This window comes from Podarcis gaigeae, assembly GCF_964106915.1.
Source record: "Podarcis gaigeae genome assembly, chromosome: 2".
Taxonomy (NCBI): domain Eukaryota; kingdom Metazoa; phylum Chordata; class Lepidosauria; order Squamata; family Lacertidae; genus Podarcis; species Podarcis gaigeae.
The window spans coordinates 69,717,961-69,733,113 of NC_139679.1; the positions used below are offsets into that span (position 1 = coordinate 69,717,961).

The following is a 15,153-nucleotide window of genomic DNA, read 5'->3' on the forward strand; positions in this document are numbered from 1 at the left end:
CTGTCTTTGGGCAGCAGCCTCTCCGTGACCAACAAGGGCGAGCACAGGACCTGACAGCAGCTTTTCTGGAAAACGCACTTGCTTTCAGCCTCTGTTTCGAACAGAGCTGGTGAGTGAAAGGTTGAGGCTCTGCCATCTCCCTCCCTGTCCTGTCAGCCCCAGGAAACACACTTTCTCCTACCCCGTCAGCTCTTTGCAGCTTCAGCAGCCAAGGGTGGGCAGACCTGAGGCCTGCATAGTCTTTGGTCTGATGTCATGCAGGTGGGTAAGGAGTTGGGGGGGGAGCGGGGGGAGGGGGTGGCAGAAAAAGAGGGGAGTCCTGCTTACTTTTGGCTCTGGTTCCAGACACTTTGGGCCCTTGCCCCTGTAAGAAATGGAGAATGTCGCTTTTTCATAAAAGGCCGAAGGCCTCAGAAAGTTGCACCATCTGAGCAGAAGGTTGCACAGCTAAGGAACCACAGACTCGCTTTGGGACTTATCTTTTCTGGCTTGTGGCTACAATGCCCCAAAACAGGGATGCTTGCTGCTAGAATGTGGTTTATCTAGACGCTTCAACACACTTCAGCAGGGGTGAAACTTGTGTATGCCTAAGGGGTGGTCAGGACGTGGCTTCATCGCTTGAGTAAATGTGTAAGACCATAGGAACATGCTTCCTTTTAAGGTCGAATGTCATTAAGGGTGATGGTCTCTGAATTCAAAGGAATGGGAGATGTCAACAGAGGCGGAGAATTTAGTATTTTAATTAGGCACACACACCCCAACCAATGGGGAAGTGGGGAGGGAATTTGCACTCAGTTGAAGGGAATACAGTCAAACCTCGGTTCTCAAACGGCTCCGTTTTCGAACGTTTCGGCTCCCGAACGCCAAAACCCAGAAGTAAATGCTCCGGTTTTCGAACGGTTTTGGGAACCTGAATGTCTGGTGTGGTTTCTGCTTGAGTGCAAGAAGCTCTTGCAACCAATCAGAAGCCGCACCTTGGTTGTTGAACGGTTCGGAAGTCAAACCATCTTCCAGAACTGATTATGTTCAACAATTAAGGTTTGACTGTATATGCTTGTGTTTTACTGAACTTGGGTGTGCGTGCTTTTGGGACACCCCCTTCTTGCAAGAAAAATGTAATCAATAAAACTCTTTGCTGCTTCACCAATTTTGCTCAGACTTTATTTCAAGGGTCTCGGGACCCAGAGTCTTGGGACTGGCGTTTTTATATCTCACACCCCACAGCCCTGGCCACCATTGGATCTAGCCCTGCCCTCCTCCCACCTGCAGCAGAGTGGGCCCCCTGCTACTTCCAGTTGTCTTGAACCCCTGGCTTACCTGGCAGCAAGTCAGTGTGCCAAGTCCAAAGTTCAAAGTCTGAGGGTTGATCCATACAAGTGAAATCCAAAGGTCAGGAAACGATTCAGGGTCAATCCAAGCAGCCAAGTCCAAAGACCAGCAGTCAGAATACAGTCCAGAGTCAAACCTGAACCATGGAGGTCCAGGAGCCTCCAAGTCAAGGTCCCTCAACATGGGCAGTTGAGCAGACACAGCCCCTCAGCTCTGCTTCCCCTTTGTCCTTTGCATACTTATTGGAGGATCTGGCTTGATGAGGCAGGTGACCCTCACCTGTCCTGAGCCTACTCCAGCTGAGGAATCACTTCTCCTCCCAGAGCTAGCGAGCTGCACCTGGCCAGCTAGGGAGCTGGGCTCTGGGCCCTTGCCTGCCTTAGCCACCCCTCCCCTGCTCCCTGTGCTTCAGAGCCCTCCATGTTCAGGGAGACAGCTTGCTCTGGTGTAGCTAGACACCCTTTGTCAGCATCCTCTTCTTCCTCTTCCTCTTCCTCCAGCCCGTTGTCCTGCCAGTTCATGACACCAGGCTGCACAGGATTGGCAGTCCAACATGGGATTGACAGCAAGTGTTGAGAAAAGTGACCAAACAACTGAGAATGTTAATTTGAACTTTGGGGATTTCAAAACACCAATTTCATTCTGGAAGTTAACATTTAAAGTTTAACAAATGAAACCATTGTTACTACTACCATTATTTTATTACTACTACTATAACTATTTATATACTGCCCTGCATCCAAAGATCTCAGGGTGGTTCACAAGAACCTTAAGGCAATGTTAAATTGCTCACTCCAGTGTTTTACACCTTCACAAAAGCAAAGCAGTATCTGGAACGTGGAATGTCTGGGCTTTCCACAGCCATATTGCTACCACCAAAACTGCACTTCCCCAATTGCACTGGGGGGACGGACCTGGGAGTGATTTGGGGAATGGTCTCTGGGAATAATCTTGAGGTCTAAGTATACATGGGAGGTGATCCTTTAGGTGGTCTGCATTTTCTTCATTTGATTGCTTAAATGACATATTATGTGTCGGTGATCTGCTCTCAGATCCCAGTTTCTCTACCGCTATTGCCACATATTCCCTGATTTCGCCTAACACTATCATACTCTAAAATATTCCTTAAGGAATTGGTGTCTGATGAGTCCAGAAAAGTACCCAGCTAAGAAATAAAAGTGATGCGTAAACCACCACATAAGCCCTATACTACTACTACTTGGTGATTTCTCTATTGGCTTGGAAAATAAAATAGAACTGATGGCTGGGTGCACCTTAGTAGCTCCTGTGTGGAGATCCCAGTGTTGGCACCGGAGAACTTCGCCCAATGCTGGTTTTGTATAATGTGCCCAGTACCATGCCAGAGTGTGGTCACCCTAGTTCTGCGACACCTGGGATCAGGATGCTCAGAACATCCTCTCCCTCTTAGCTTCTTTGAAGCCAGTCTGCCAGACAAAAGGAGACAGACACGGCTGCAGAAAAAGGTGCAGCCAGGCTTGCAAAGCAGAGATTATTGCTGCCCAGGCTACCAAGCCAAGCTTTCCTTTGTTTGCTCACTGCTATCAAGTACCCTGAGTCAAAGTGCTCCAATCGAGCGGCGGTACAGGCTGACAATTTCCGTGAGATGTCCGCTAGACACTGTGCAGAGAGACGAGTGGCTCTGTCCCAAGGTGACACCGTCCGCCGCACGCCCTGGGACTGTGTCAGCTTTGCCTGGAAGGAGGCTTGTGGGAGCGGCTGCTGGTGGGATCCCCAGCCTGCCATGGCTGCTTTCGTTGGTGTCTCCTTGAGCCGACCCTGAGCACTGGTGACAGCTGAGCTTGGGAAAGTCATTCTGCTTTTTCCTTATCACCAATTGAAAAGATAAACAAGGGGTTTTGCTTCCAGCGGCAGGCCTGCAGTGGATTGACAGTTAACGAGGAAGAAACCAGGAGGGTTTCTTTTATGCAGACATCTTTTATGCAGTGAAATTGGGAGAAAGATCTCAGATGCACTGAAATTTGGTGAGGTAACAAGGGAAGGAGTGCGTGCCAAGGCAGTGGAGGATATGGCAGCTGAAGACATGGCAGCACCAAATACAGCCTATTGCTTTTTTATTCATTTTTTACCTTGCCTTGCCATCAGCTTCAAGCAGCAAGCAGAGTGATTCTAAGCAGTTAAGTTCCGCAGAATTTAATGGGCATCACTCCCTAGCTGAGGCTGCTTGGATTACAGCCGCTGGCTCAGGGCCCATTTACGCACTGCACAGAATCAAGAGGTGAAGCTTTTCCTATAGCGCCCCACCTCAGACTACAGGTGGCGAGTCATATCTGAATCCTACACATCTAATCGATTGTAGGAAACAATAATGTCAAGAAGGGTTTATTGAGCCTTTCTGCCCCACAATGCATTTTCTCCTCCGTAAAGAGAGGTGGTTCCTCACAAAAACAAAACATCTCTTTTTTATAGAGGAAAGAACTGCTTTGGACATGCAACCTCCTCACTTTTCCATAGAGATCCAGAAGTGCCCAGTTCAAGCAAAGCTTTCTCACTGAATATATGAAATGGGTTCAAACAAAACTTTGAGGAGTCCACAGGACTCGGGGAGCAACAAGGCTCCCTGTGTTACTGGGTGAAGGTGAAGGGCAACACTACCACTGTTTTGGCCATGGAATGGACAAAGCCAGCAAGCTCTAAATAAAGCCCCCTCCCCCATTCTTCCAGCCAGGTAGGGTTGGAACTCAAGATGCCTGAAGCCCAGATAAAGGAAAATCTAACCTGTATCATGTTTTTTTTCTGAAAAGGAAACCCCTTCTACCCCTTCCTTTCTCTTCTGCACACGCAGAATGCACATACGCCTTTGCAGGACACCTCTAGGCCACTAAAATCCTTCTGTCTTTAGCAGGAGTCGACACCAGCCTTTTCACAGTAGATAAAACAATGTCCCATTAAGATAGCATGTCATCCTTCCTTTAGTTCTCCCTGGCCTCTGTAAGCAATTTAGAGACAGGGATTTCTTTGTTTTATGTGTAATTGCTGTTACCTGTAACCTGCCCTTGAGCTCTTGCAATAGCGCAGGCTCTGCATCAAAATAAAATAAAGTCCCAAGAATGTACAGTATTTTGTAGAAACATGGAACAATTAGGTAATAACAGAACATCAAGGTGTGGGCTGCTCGCTTTTGCTGTGCCACAGGCCATGTTAGATACCCCTTGGGCCTAATTTTTAGATTCGAAGCTCTTTCAGGCAGGGACTGAATGAATTATATTACGGTACAGTACCCAGCACAACAGAGCTCAGGCTAAATGTGGCCTTCAATTAAAATTAAAACAGGAGCCGAGAGGGGATTGATCATAGGACAAGCAGGGGAGCCACACCATTGATACCGTAGCCTCACAGACCTGCTATGTGTGCGTGTAACTCAGGGTAGCAATTGGCAGACTAGAGACCCCATTTGATACCTGCCTTGATTTTTCCTTTCCTATGCCAGATTGGAAATCTACCCCAAAGCACCTTGGCCAAGGATAATCCAGCCTGCCAGATTTAAGAAGTTGGCCATTTCTGATTTAATTTAATATAATATATTAGGACGAAAACCCAATTTTTGTCCTCTTTTTCTCTCCTCTTTTGTATTTATTGATCTGTGCTCAAGTCATGGTGCCTGCCCGTGTAGAACGTAAGCCGAAGACTGGCTAATCTTGTCCATCACACTCATATTCTGTCAGCAGTGTGAAGTTAGTGCAAAACAGGGCAGGCTATAACCAAAGCTATACACACCTCTAAAGAACCATTGTTTTTAATGACAGAAGCACATCTTTATGTCTCTCTCACTCATATAACAGGTCTTAAAAATGCTCAGCTTTGGCTAGACCACTCACCAAGTTTTTGACATATGCAATAAGATGCCTCATACTGACCAGTGGGCTTTTTTATGGACACATAGGTTTGAAGTAATAAAATAAAACAATAATAAAAAGGATTCCCAAACAGCAGAGGATTGCAGATTATAAAAACATAATAAATATATTTCATTTTCTTTTATAATTGAAAAGCAAGTTGAAGAGGCATCTATAAAGTACACAACCAATTCAATACATGACAAATCCTGTATGGTTCATATAATATGTACAGAAGAGGGATGTCTGAAGCTGGTAGAGAAGTTGCACTCTTCCTGCCAGACAAAGTCAGTGGAATGGAAGAGCTTGCTTCCTATTCCGTTTCCAGGCCCCTTTTCTCTTGTGCAATGCTCAGTATTTCTTCCTGCTCCTGAGGCTGGCTTTGGCTTGTTTCTGACTGCCAGAGCCAATGGTGAGCTGTTTTTTGAAGTCCACTAGGCAGTCTTTGGCTTCAGAAATGGAGGTGAAAGATTTAATTGGAGAGTCACTACAACCTGCTTGGGGATAGGTGCTCTGGACATTGTGACTGCACTCTGCTTTCTTGCCCACCTCTGCCAAGCTGCACCTGATAGGAGGGAAATACAAAAGAAAACAAAATGTAAAACCAGACAGCTAGTCTTACAACATGAGTCTGTAAGCCATAGTCTTACAAAATGCAACTCTTCCAACTTCCTCCTCTTTATTTATTTAATGCATTTTACCCTGCCTTTTGGTCCCCTTCAAGGTGGCTCACAACCTAAGTTAAAACGTCCTACAAAACACATGCAGTAATAAAGATAAAAAGAGAAGAGAAAGAATATTGCACAAAATAGAGCAAACATATAAAACAATGGGGAGGAAGAGGAATTGTACTAAAGGCACAGTTGAACAAAAAAGTCTCAGCAACTTGTCTAATCACCAATAATGAAAGCCCACTGGGACACCCTGAAGGAGGAAGCCTTAAACTCTGGGCACCAATGCAGAGAAGGCCCTGTCTCTGTCAATTTGGCCTGCAATGACAATAGGGTGCAGAGCAAGCTTCCCATTATTAATGCAGCAAGCAGGGCCAGGTCATGTAAGAGAAGGTGATTCTTCAAATATTCTAGTACCGTTTAGGGCTTTTTAGGCAATCAGTAGCACCATAACCTGTGCCCCTATACATACTGGCAACCAATGAAGAAGATATAAAATGAGAACTCTGCTGTCTAATGTAGTCAACACCTCCTAGTGTTGAACTCAGAGTTATTTCCTTCCCGCCTGCACTCAAAGGTATTTCCTTCTTATTCAGAAGTGGCTGAGTTCCTTGTCCATCAGCGGCAGAAACTAATGTTACATACAGTCAACTTTCCACCTTACTAAAGCCTTTCCTTTGGCTGTGCTGATAGCACGGTGCTCAAAACCTGCACTAAGGTGGTCATACTTTTGCCACAGCAGGTGAAAGACCCTGTGGCACTGGCTCACCTTGAGTCATCTTCTCCAGATAGTGCGGCAGCCTCCTCTGCATCTGAAATGAGAGTGCATCACAGGATCTTAATCCCACCAGCAGTGGTCCAAAATTCCAAGTCATAGGAAGTGCAAGTTCCATTTTATTTTGCACTAGTGACTGCTTAGAAGCCATTATGGCAAGTATGAAGCTTAAATACAGAAATACATAAAACCTCATCTGGGGTATTAGTTGTCCAGTCTGAGCATTACTCTTTGAGAAGGATTTTGGAGACAAATAAGAACAGGTTCAGAGGAGATCAATAAAGATGGTCAGTGGTGTGGAAACAAGGCCTGTGAGGAAATGCTGAATAAACGAATGCCCATTGTGAAAGAAGTAGTCATTTTTCTGTGAAGGAGGGGAGAAGAACTTCAGTTTTGTTGGGGGTTGTTGTCTTTTATCATGAAGTAGCCTTCCTCAATCTGGTATCCTCCACATGTTTTGGAATAGAATTCCCATCGTCCTTGACCCTTGGCCCCAGCCAGCACAGACAATAGTCAGGGATGATGGGAATGGTAGTGGGCACAATTTTGAGGAATGGTGTCTTAATGTTACAAGGTGACTGGTGTGTGTGGGTGTGGGTGTGGTGTGGGTGTGAGTTCTTGCTTAAACAATCATTGTGTGTTCCCTGGAGGCCTTTCTACCCATCCTCAAAGACAATTGGTCAAATTAAAAAGGGGCAAATATACAGACATGAGCTTAAAAGGAAACGGGTATATTTAGCCTGGAGAAGGTTGAGGAGAGACGCAATAGCACCCTTCAAATACCCAAAGGGTTGCCACACAGAAGAGGGCAAAGCCTTGTTCGCCGTTTCCCCATTGGGCAAGACAAGATCTAATAGGTTTAAGATTAAGGAGGGTAGAACTCATTTGAATGTTTGGGGAAGCCTCCTGGCAGAAAGAGCAGCTTGACAGTGGGACAGATTACCTAGAGGGATGGTGGGCTCTTCCCCTTGCTAGAGGTCTTCAAGCAGAGATCTAAAATGTCCACCTATTGATGATGCTCCAGTTCTGTATCATGTGCACTGAGCAGGGGGGTGGACTGGAAGGCGTAGAAAACCCATCAAAACCTACAGCTCTGTGATCATGGCTGGCCACTCTTTCAAGACAACATTCATTCCAATGAGAAGCTGCATCCCTTGGAAAACACTGCTCAGCCAAACTGGATTTGGCAGAGGAGGGGGAACTATACCTTTTCTGGTGTTGCAATCTTGGAAGGAGCCCCATGGCAACAGATGGAGCTTTAAAAATGATTTTGTTTTAGACTTCTATCACCTGAACCTACGCCTTTTACAGAGACAAACTAAAACCAAATGTTAGCAGAAAAACTGGTAATGAAAAGATTTTTTAAAATATAGCTGAATAATTACTATGCAGGGGAAAGGAGGCAGATGCATTTCTGCTGCCTTGTTTCAAAAGAGGCCTCTCACAAAGCTTCTGGGGATGTTCCTTCAAGAATCCAGACACCCAGTAATGACCTTTGCCCTCATTATGGCCAAACAGCTCTGCTAAGAGCAACAAAATTGTGGTGCGCAAAGGCCTGGGACTTTCTTCAGAAAAAACATGCATGTGGGGGAGAATAGCAGCAACCAAGGCTGAGCTATGCTCTATAGGTAGAAGGCAATCATGTGCTTATGCTATGTTAGAGGGCAACGGTAGAATCAATATATCAGCAATAAGGCAAAGGTCTGGTGAATCTCAGGCCTGGGGGCCAAATGCAGACCTCCAGACATATCTATTTGGCCCATATCTCTCGCCAGCCCTGCTCCATGCTCTCCTTAAGTGCTTTTGCCTGGCTGGAATGTGCCCAGGAATGAACTGCAATGGCTGCTCTTCTTTGCTTGAATGGTAGATGGAGAGAAGTGCATGGGTGGCAGGTTAGAAACCTCTGGTGATGTAGTCTACTGTACAAAGAATCTAATGCTCTACCCATTTTTGCCTCTAGTGCTGCCCACCACTAGCATGTGACCCATGAAGGCATGTAGCCCTCCAGCTGAACAAGGTCTCCCACCCATACAATGAAGTGTGTTGCCTCTCCTACCTGAAGCCTTGTGTTCGGATTGCTCCAGCATGCTCAAGAGGTGGCCTTCCATTCTTCCCTTCTCCTGCGGCAAAGTAAGAAAACGTCCTCATTAGGTCCTGCACGAACAGAGCTCCTAAGGCAGAACATTTCCTGCTATGTATTCTGGACAGAGGCAAAAAGGCATTGGGAGAATGTCACAGAAAAGAAGGCTCTCTGAGTAGAAGGCACTTGGCAATGTAACACTGGTTTCAAAATTATGACATTCTGGAACACAAACATTTTGGAAACTGTGCCTTATTTCAAAACTTGCACATCTCCTGTGGCTCAGGATCCGTGGTCTGGCTTTGCCAGAGCATGGGGGGAAAGGGTTGGGTCTCATAGAAAGCTGGTGTGTAAAAGTGGAGGGGGGGAGGAGCAATGAACAATTTGCAAGCGAGCTGAGCAAAGAAGGCCATCCCTTTGATCACTATCTTTCCCATTTTATCTTCTATTTTCTTTAGTAGATATTGGCACAGTGTTTTCAGGCACTTCTTTGCAACCCTAATGTTCAGGAACATGTGTTGTTGTTTTTAAGACATCCTGTTTGTAGGTGCACTAAATTGGATAAGCAGAGAATGCTCTACTGGAGGTGTGCCATAAGGATCGACAGGCAAAGGCTCCAAGTCTAGCCTTTGCAAATAATCTTGTCCCTTCAAGTAGCACCTTAAAGACCAACTAAGTCAGTTCTTGGTATGAGCTTTCGTGTGCATGCACACTTCTTCAGATACACAGATATCTGAAGAAGTGTGCATGCACACGAAAGCTCATACCAAGAACTGACTTAGTTGGTCTTTAAGGTGCTACTGGAAGGAATTTTTTTTGTTTTGACTATGGCAGACCATCACAGCTACCTATCTGTAATCTTGTCCCTTGTTTTATCAACTTTTGTATTTCATTCTGTAGACTGAGGATAACCTCAACCTCTTGTCTGAATGAAGCACCATTTTGACATATTCTCACTGAAGAAGTCTAAAATATGCACAAATCAAGCCAGGTAAAGAAGTTCCATGAGCCGAGATGAAAGGAAAAACAGAGAAATGATTATTTGCCCAGATCTTCCAAGTTTTTAACAGCTTGTGGGGAGAGAGATGACATCTTCTGGGCTTTAACACTCTAGCTGCAAACTACTTATTAAGTTTAGCAGGGCTAGGTAGAGACGCAGGACTCCACGATCAAGGTGAGACCTCTATGCAAAATCCCTGCACCAACCTTAGACATTACTAATTCTAAAAGGATGGAAGAGAACATGATCAGGTTGCTGAAAGGAGCTGCAATCTGTTTTGGACCCACCGGCCTCCTGTGACACCCTTTGCTATGCAGATGAAACTTCCCTAAATGTCTCTGTCACATCAAAATGTTAATTGCCATGGAAGTCATCCCAGTTTATCTGTCCTTTTTCCCACGAAATCCCCTGTCTGCCCATCCCAGCAGCAGCATACAAATCAAAAGCCAAAGATGAATGGGAGCATCTAGCAGTGGCCAAAAATGTATATTTGGCTGTAACAAAAGAAGGGCTTAGTAAAACAGATTTGGTGAGAGGTTCACAAAAAAGTCACTAAAGATTAGAAAGAATCTGGGGATTTATCATTTGGATTACATGCTATGGCAAACATAATTAACATGAAACAGACATACACACACATCCCATGATGGTATGCCAGGAAGTAACAAACAAGAACTGTGTTGTTATGTTAGAAGTGGGATGAGATGTTATGAGAGGTCCCTGGCTGTCACAAAAATACAAATCCCCAGACCCAGCAGAGGAAATGATGGTAAAGAAATGCTAAGTGTAGTGATGTTGAATCCTACATTTTAGGTTATTAGCTGTGCTGAGGGAGTAAGAAGGCAGAGGGGTTGTAGGACTGCTGCTTTTGGTGGTAGCTGTAGGAAATCTAGTTTCAGCCTAGGAATCAAATGGAGACCAGAAACTGCATTCTGATTCTGTTATGCTGTGCATCTGTTGGCTAACTAAATACAATCCACCATTAATCAAACTCTTTTAGTTTATTTTAATTGCTCATCAAGTTCTATGTAGTAATCAGGTAGAATACTAAAGTAAATTTGTCAACTTTGAAGATTCCAGATTCTTTAGAGATTATGATTCTTTCTTTTAAAAAAACCCCTCAGAAAAATCTTATGTACATCAAAAAATTCTGGGCAGGCTTTCCTCCAGCTCCCCAAGGAATACAGACAGGGCAGGGTGGATAGAGAGAGAGAGAGGCCTCAGGAGAAGCACATGCAATGCCCAGGTCACGTGAGAGCATGTGGAAGCTCCTTTGTGCAGGTACTGAGGAACAAGGGAGAGGACCGAGACCCGGAACGCCAAAGAGGTGTGTAATGCCTCCTGTTTTAGTATAAGACAGGCTCTGTCCACATCTGAAAAAAGAGATTTGAAGTCAGTGGCATTAACAAAGGCCTCCCACAGTGCTGGAAACTGCATAACGCTTGGCTGTGTCCCAGCCAAACTCATCAACAGGCAATCTCGTCATTTGCATGCGAATCCCCGAGGGCCTGGGGTATGTGATGGATTTAAGGGATTAGACAAAACTGAGACATCATGTTGCATCTTCCTGCTGAGAAATCACATTGCCTTAGCGCTCGCGCTGCTGCCATGGATTACAACCTCCCTGTCAGAAATAAATCAGCAAGGAGGCTGCATGCAGACCTCTACCGCAAACAAGATGGGCAGTGCGCACAAGGTAGCAGGCAAGTGCATCAGAGGGTGCAAGGGCACCAGGATGCTGATCCGCATTTCATATGCCGGAGGTTAAATGCCCACAAGGCATTAGCTGGAGGAACATCAGTGACCAATGCGAAGGGAGAGGGCCAGCTAAATTATCATATGGTAAACAGACCAGGATTAATAGTGTTTTGACAAAATAATTATATACCCAGTTTGTCATTACTTAAAGATGATAGTATAATTGAAAACTAAGGGCTGCAGCAAACTGGGGCCCAGTGAATGATTCAGGAAAAGTGGCCTGTCAAAAATATCTGAATGTCTGCATTCCAGTTAATACTGGGAACACCCATAAATTTTAGTTAACTATGGTTTACACCTATGTAGTGTAACACATACTCTGCGCTCAAAGGGAGGCACAGTTACCTTTTGAAAGAACAGGATACTCCTGAGAAACAAGCTTTAAGAGGTACAGCTGTGTAGTATAGACCAGTGTCTCTTTTTGCCAAGGGAGAAGTATAAAGAGTTTGGAACCATGTATTTGCACCTCTCTCTCTCTCTCTTTAAAAGAATATGGCACTCTAATGCACACTCTTCTAAAGAGTGTCAACTCAGACTCTTTCATGATGCCTGCAGACTTAATGTGAATGAGGCATAATGTGAATGAACAGGCATAATGTGAATGAGAGCTTGCCAATGGCAATACCTTTATTCTATGTTTTTGCCTGTGAATTTGGTTTTAAATGTATCATGCCTGAATACTGCAATGTAGTACTTTTAAATGTACAAATGTTCCTGAAAGCAAATATGTAAGTCACTTTGGTTTGCCCTGGGAAAGACAAAGTGAGACAAGTAAGTGTAAGAAATTTAATAAACGATGGTGGTAATGATGATGATGATAAACTATTTTTGCAACTGCCCCTTCATGGCCTTTGGTGTGCATGGCATGATATGATATGATATGGAAACATTATGAGTTCCTGGATAATATGTGAAAGATGCTCCCCCAATTCTCATTGATAGGTTCTGCAATCTGGGGAAAAGCCTGCCCTTTCTCCTCAAGGTCCCAATTTTGGGCTAGATCAAAACATATTTGCATTGCTGTCTGTGGCACTGCAGGAAACAATGTATTCTTCTATTGTGCTGTCTACAAAAGGACAGGCCATAAAAGTTCATAACAGACAAATAATATTATGAGATGAGCACAGAAATGATAACAGCATGCATTTTCACAATGTAGCTATGGTGCAGCTGAAACAACAAAATATACAAATTGCAGAGGAACATGCAGGTAGAGAAACATATAACAAGAACTCAAAAAGAGAGAGCTGTCTATTTGGGGACTGAAGAACAGCAAGGCATGCCTCTTAAGGATATTCAGGGATTTGGAATCAATTTTGACTTAGCAAAAGGCATCCCTGTAAATGTAACACTTCTTTTGGGATGAGACAAATATGCTGCTCCAGCATTCAACTTGCTGGTGTGGCACACAACTTCAGAAGCGGAAGCAAGTACATTGGTTGTGGGAGATGCAAAGGTGGAGATGGAAACTTACCGTATTTTTCGCCCTATAAGATGCACTTTTTCCCCTCCAAAAATGAAGGGGAAATGTGTGTACGTCCTATGGGGCGAATGCAGGCTTTCGCTGAAGCCTGGAGAGCGAGAGGCCTCGGTGCGCACCGACGTCTCTCGCTCTCCAGGCTCCAGGAAGCTATCTGCAAGCCTTGCACGCCCGGAGGGAGTTCCCCCGGGCACGCAAGGCTTGCGGGCGGCAGCCTGCAGCGCGGAGCACGGGGCGCTCTCCGGAGGACGCCCAGTACTTAGCGCAGGTGTCCGCTAGCCTTGCGCACCCGGGGGATCTCCCCCTGGGCGCGCAAGGCTTGCGGGCGGCAGCCTGCAGCGCGGAGCACGGGGCGCCCTCCAGAGGACGCCCTGTGCTCCACGCAGGTGTCCGCAAGCCTTGCGCACCCGGGGGATCCCCCCCCCCGTGAGCGTAAGGCTTGCGGGCGGCAGCCGGCAGCACGGAGCACGGGGCACCCTTTGGAGGACGCCCCGTGCTCCGCGCTGGTGTTGGCCAGCCTTGCGCACCCGGGGGATCTCCCCCCGAGACCGCAAGGCTTGCGGGCGGAAGCCGGCAGCACGGAGCACGGGGCGCCCTTCGGAGGCCGCCCCGTGCTCCGCGCTGGTGTTGGCCAGCCTTGCGCACCCGGGGGATCTCCCCCCGAGAGCGCAAGGCTTGCGGGTGGCAGCTGGCAGCGCGGAGCATGGGGCGCCCTTCGGAGGACGCCCCGTGCTCCGCGCTGGTGTTGGCAAGCCTTGCGCACCCGGGGGATCTCCCCCCGGGAGCGCAAGGCTTGCGGGCAGCAGCCGGCAGCACGGATCACGGGGCGCCCTTCGGAGGCCACCCCGTGCTCCGCGCTAGTGTTGGCAAGTCTTGCGCACCCGGGGGATCTCCCCCCGAGAGCGCAAGGCTTGCGGGCGGCAGCTGGCAGCGCGGAGCACGGGTGCCCTTCGGAGGACGCCCCGTGCTCCGCGCTGGTGTTGGCAAGCCTTGCGCACCCGGGGGATCTCCCCCGGGAGCGCAAGGCTTGCGGGCGGCAGCCGGCAGCACGGATCACGGGGCACCCTTCGGAGGACGCCCCGTGCTCCGCGCTGGTGTTGGCAAGCCTTGTGCACCCGGGGGCGCGTGGGGCGCCCTGAAACAGAGGGTTCCCCATGCTGCGGACTGTAGCCTGCCGCCCAACGCGCGGGGCGCCCTGAAGCAGAGCGCCCCTTGCGCCAGGCAGACATGGGCCAGCCCCACAAGCTCGGGGGACAGCGGGGAGGCGCAGCACCGCCATCCCACTGTTCCCCGACCTGGTTTTGGGGGGGAAAATAAAGGAAAAATTTTTTTCCTTTATTTCCCCCCCCAAAAAAGTAGGTGCGTCCTATGGGACGGAGCGTCCTATGGGACGAAAAATACGGTATTCCTGAAACAGACATTGTTTTGTTCTAGCTTAGCAGTGCAAATCCCAGCACGCACCACTGAGAATTGGAAGAATTTTGGTGCTAGGAAAGGAGATAAATACTTCCTGCTCCTGAGAGACAAGTAGGGGTTCTTGAGGCCCTCCCTTATCAACTTCTGCAAAACTACTAGAGAAGGGTTGTGGGCTGGGGACCAATATTGAGCCTCAGCCCTTCAGCTTGCCCCTTGGTCATGCAGTGACCTTTCGGTTGGCAGGACAGCAGCAGCTCCACACATGTGTGGTGCATAGGAACTGGTCAGAGAACGAGGCTGGAACATGGAGAACCGGAAGGGAAGAATGGAAAGAGGAGAAATGGACCACATGGCTGGCTGAGCATGAGGGAAGGAAGAGAAAGAATGGAAAGGAGGGAGACGACAGGGAGAGATGGGCCGAGGGACTGGGAAAGGGGACGCTTTACAGACAAGCTCCAATCTCCCTTCCCAACTAGTCACCAGCTGAGCCAGGAAGCCTCTCCTCCCTCCTCAGAAGGGAAAGGGCAAGAACAGGAAGGAAACTAGAAAGATATAAAAAAAAAATTAAGTAATAATATGTGACTAAAGAGAGGGAAGCTGTTACAGGTGGTGGAGAAGGAGGATTGCTGAAAGCTCGCAGTATGGGGGTGGGAACAGGGTACAAGCTAACTGTGGAAGGAGAAGGGTAGAAGACATGACAGAGATTAATAAAAAAATATTTGGAGAGACTTGGGGAGGTGGAGGCGGGGGAAAGGGAACTATGAAATAA

The 15,153-nt window shown here is 47.2% G+C and overlaps 1 protein-coding gene across 4 annotated transcripts in view; it reads right to left on the reverse strand.

Moving 5' to 3' along the window:
- Positions 1 to 5,305: 5,305 nt before the first annotated feature.
- Positions 5,306 to 15,153, reverse strand: part of UIMC1 (ubiquitin interaction motif containing 1) — an 86,030-nt gene continuing 76,182 nt past the window's right edge. For all 4 annotated transcript variants that reach the window (XM_083726262.1, XM_083726261.1, XM_083726260.1 and 1 more), the window contains exons 12-14: positions 8,707 to 8,770; positions 6,645 to 6,687; positions 5,306 to 5,769 (exon numbers count right to left, since the gene is read on the reverse strand). In XM_083726262.1, the coding sequence (XP_083582388.1) occupies positions 5,556 to 5,769; positions 6,645 to 6,687; positions 8,707 to 8,770 (321 nt within the window). In that variant the 3' untranslated portion in view covers positions 5,306 to 5,555. The remainder of the gene's footprint in view (positions 5,770 to 6,644; positions 6,688 to 8,706; positions 8,771 to 15,153) is intronic.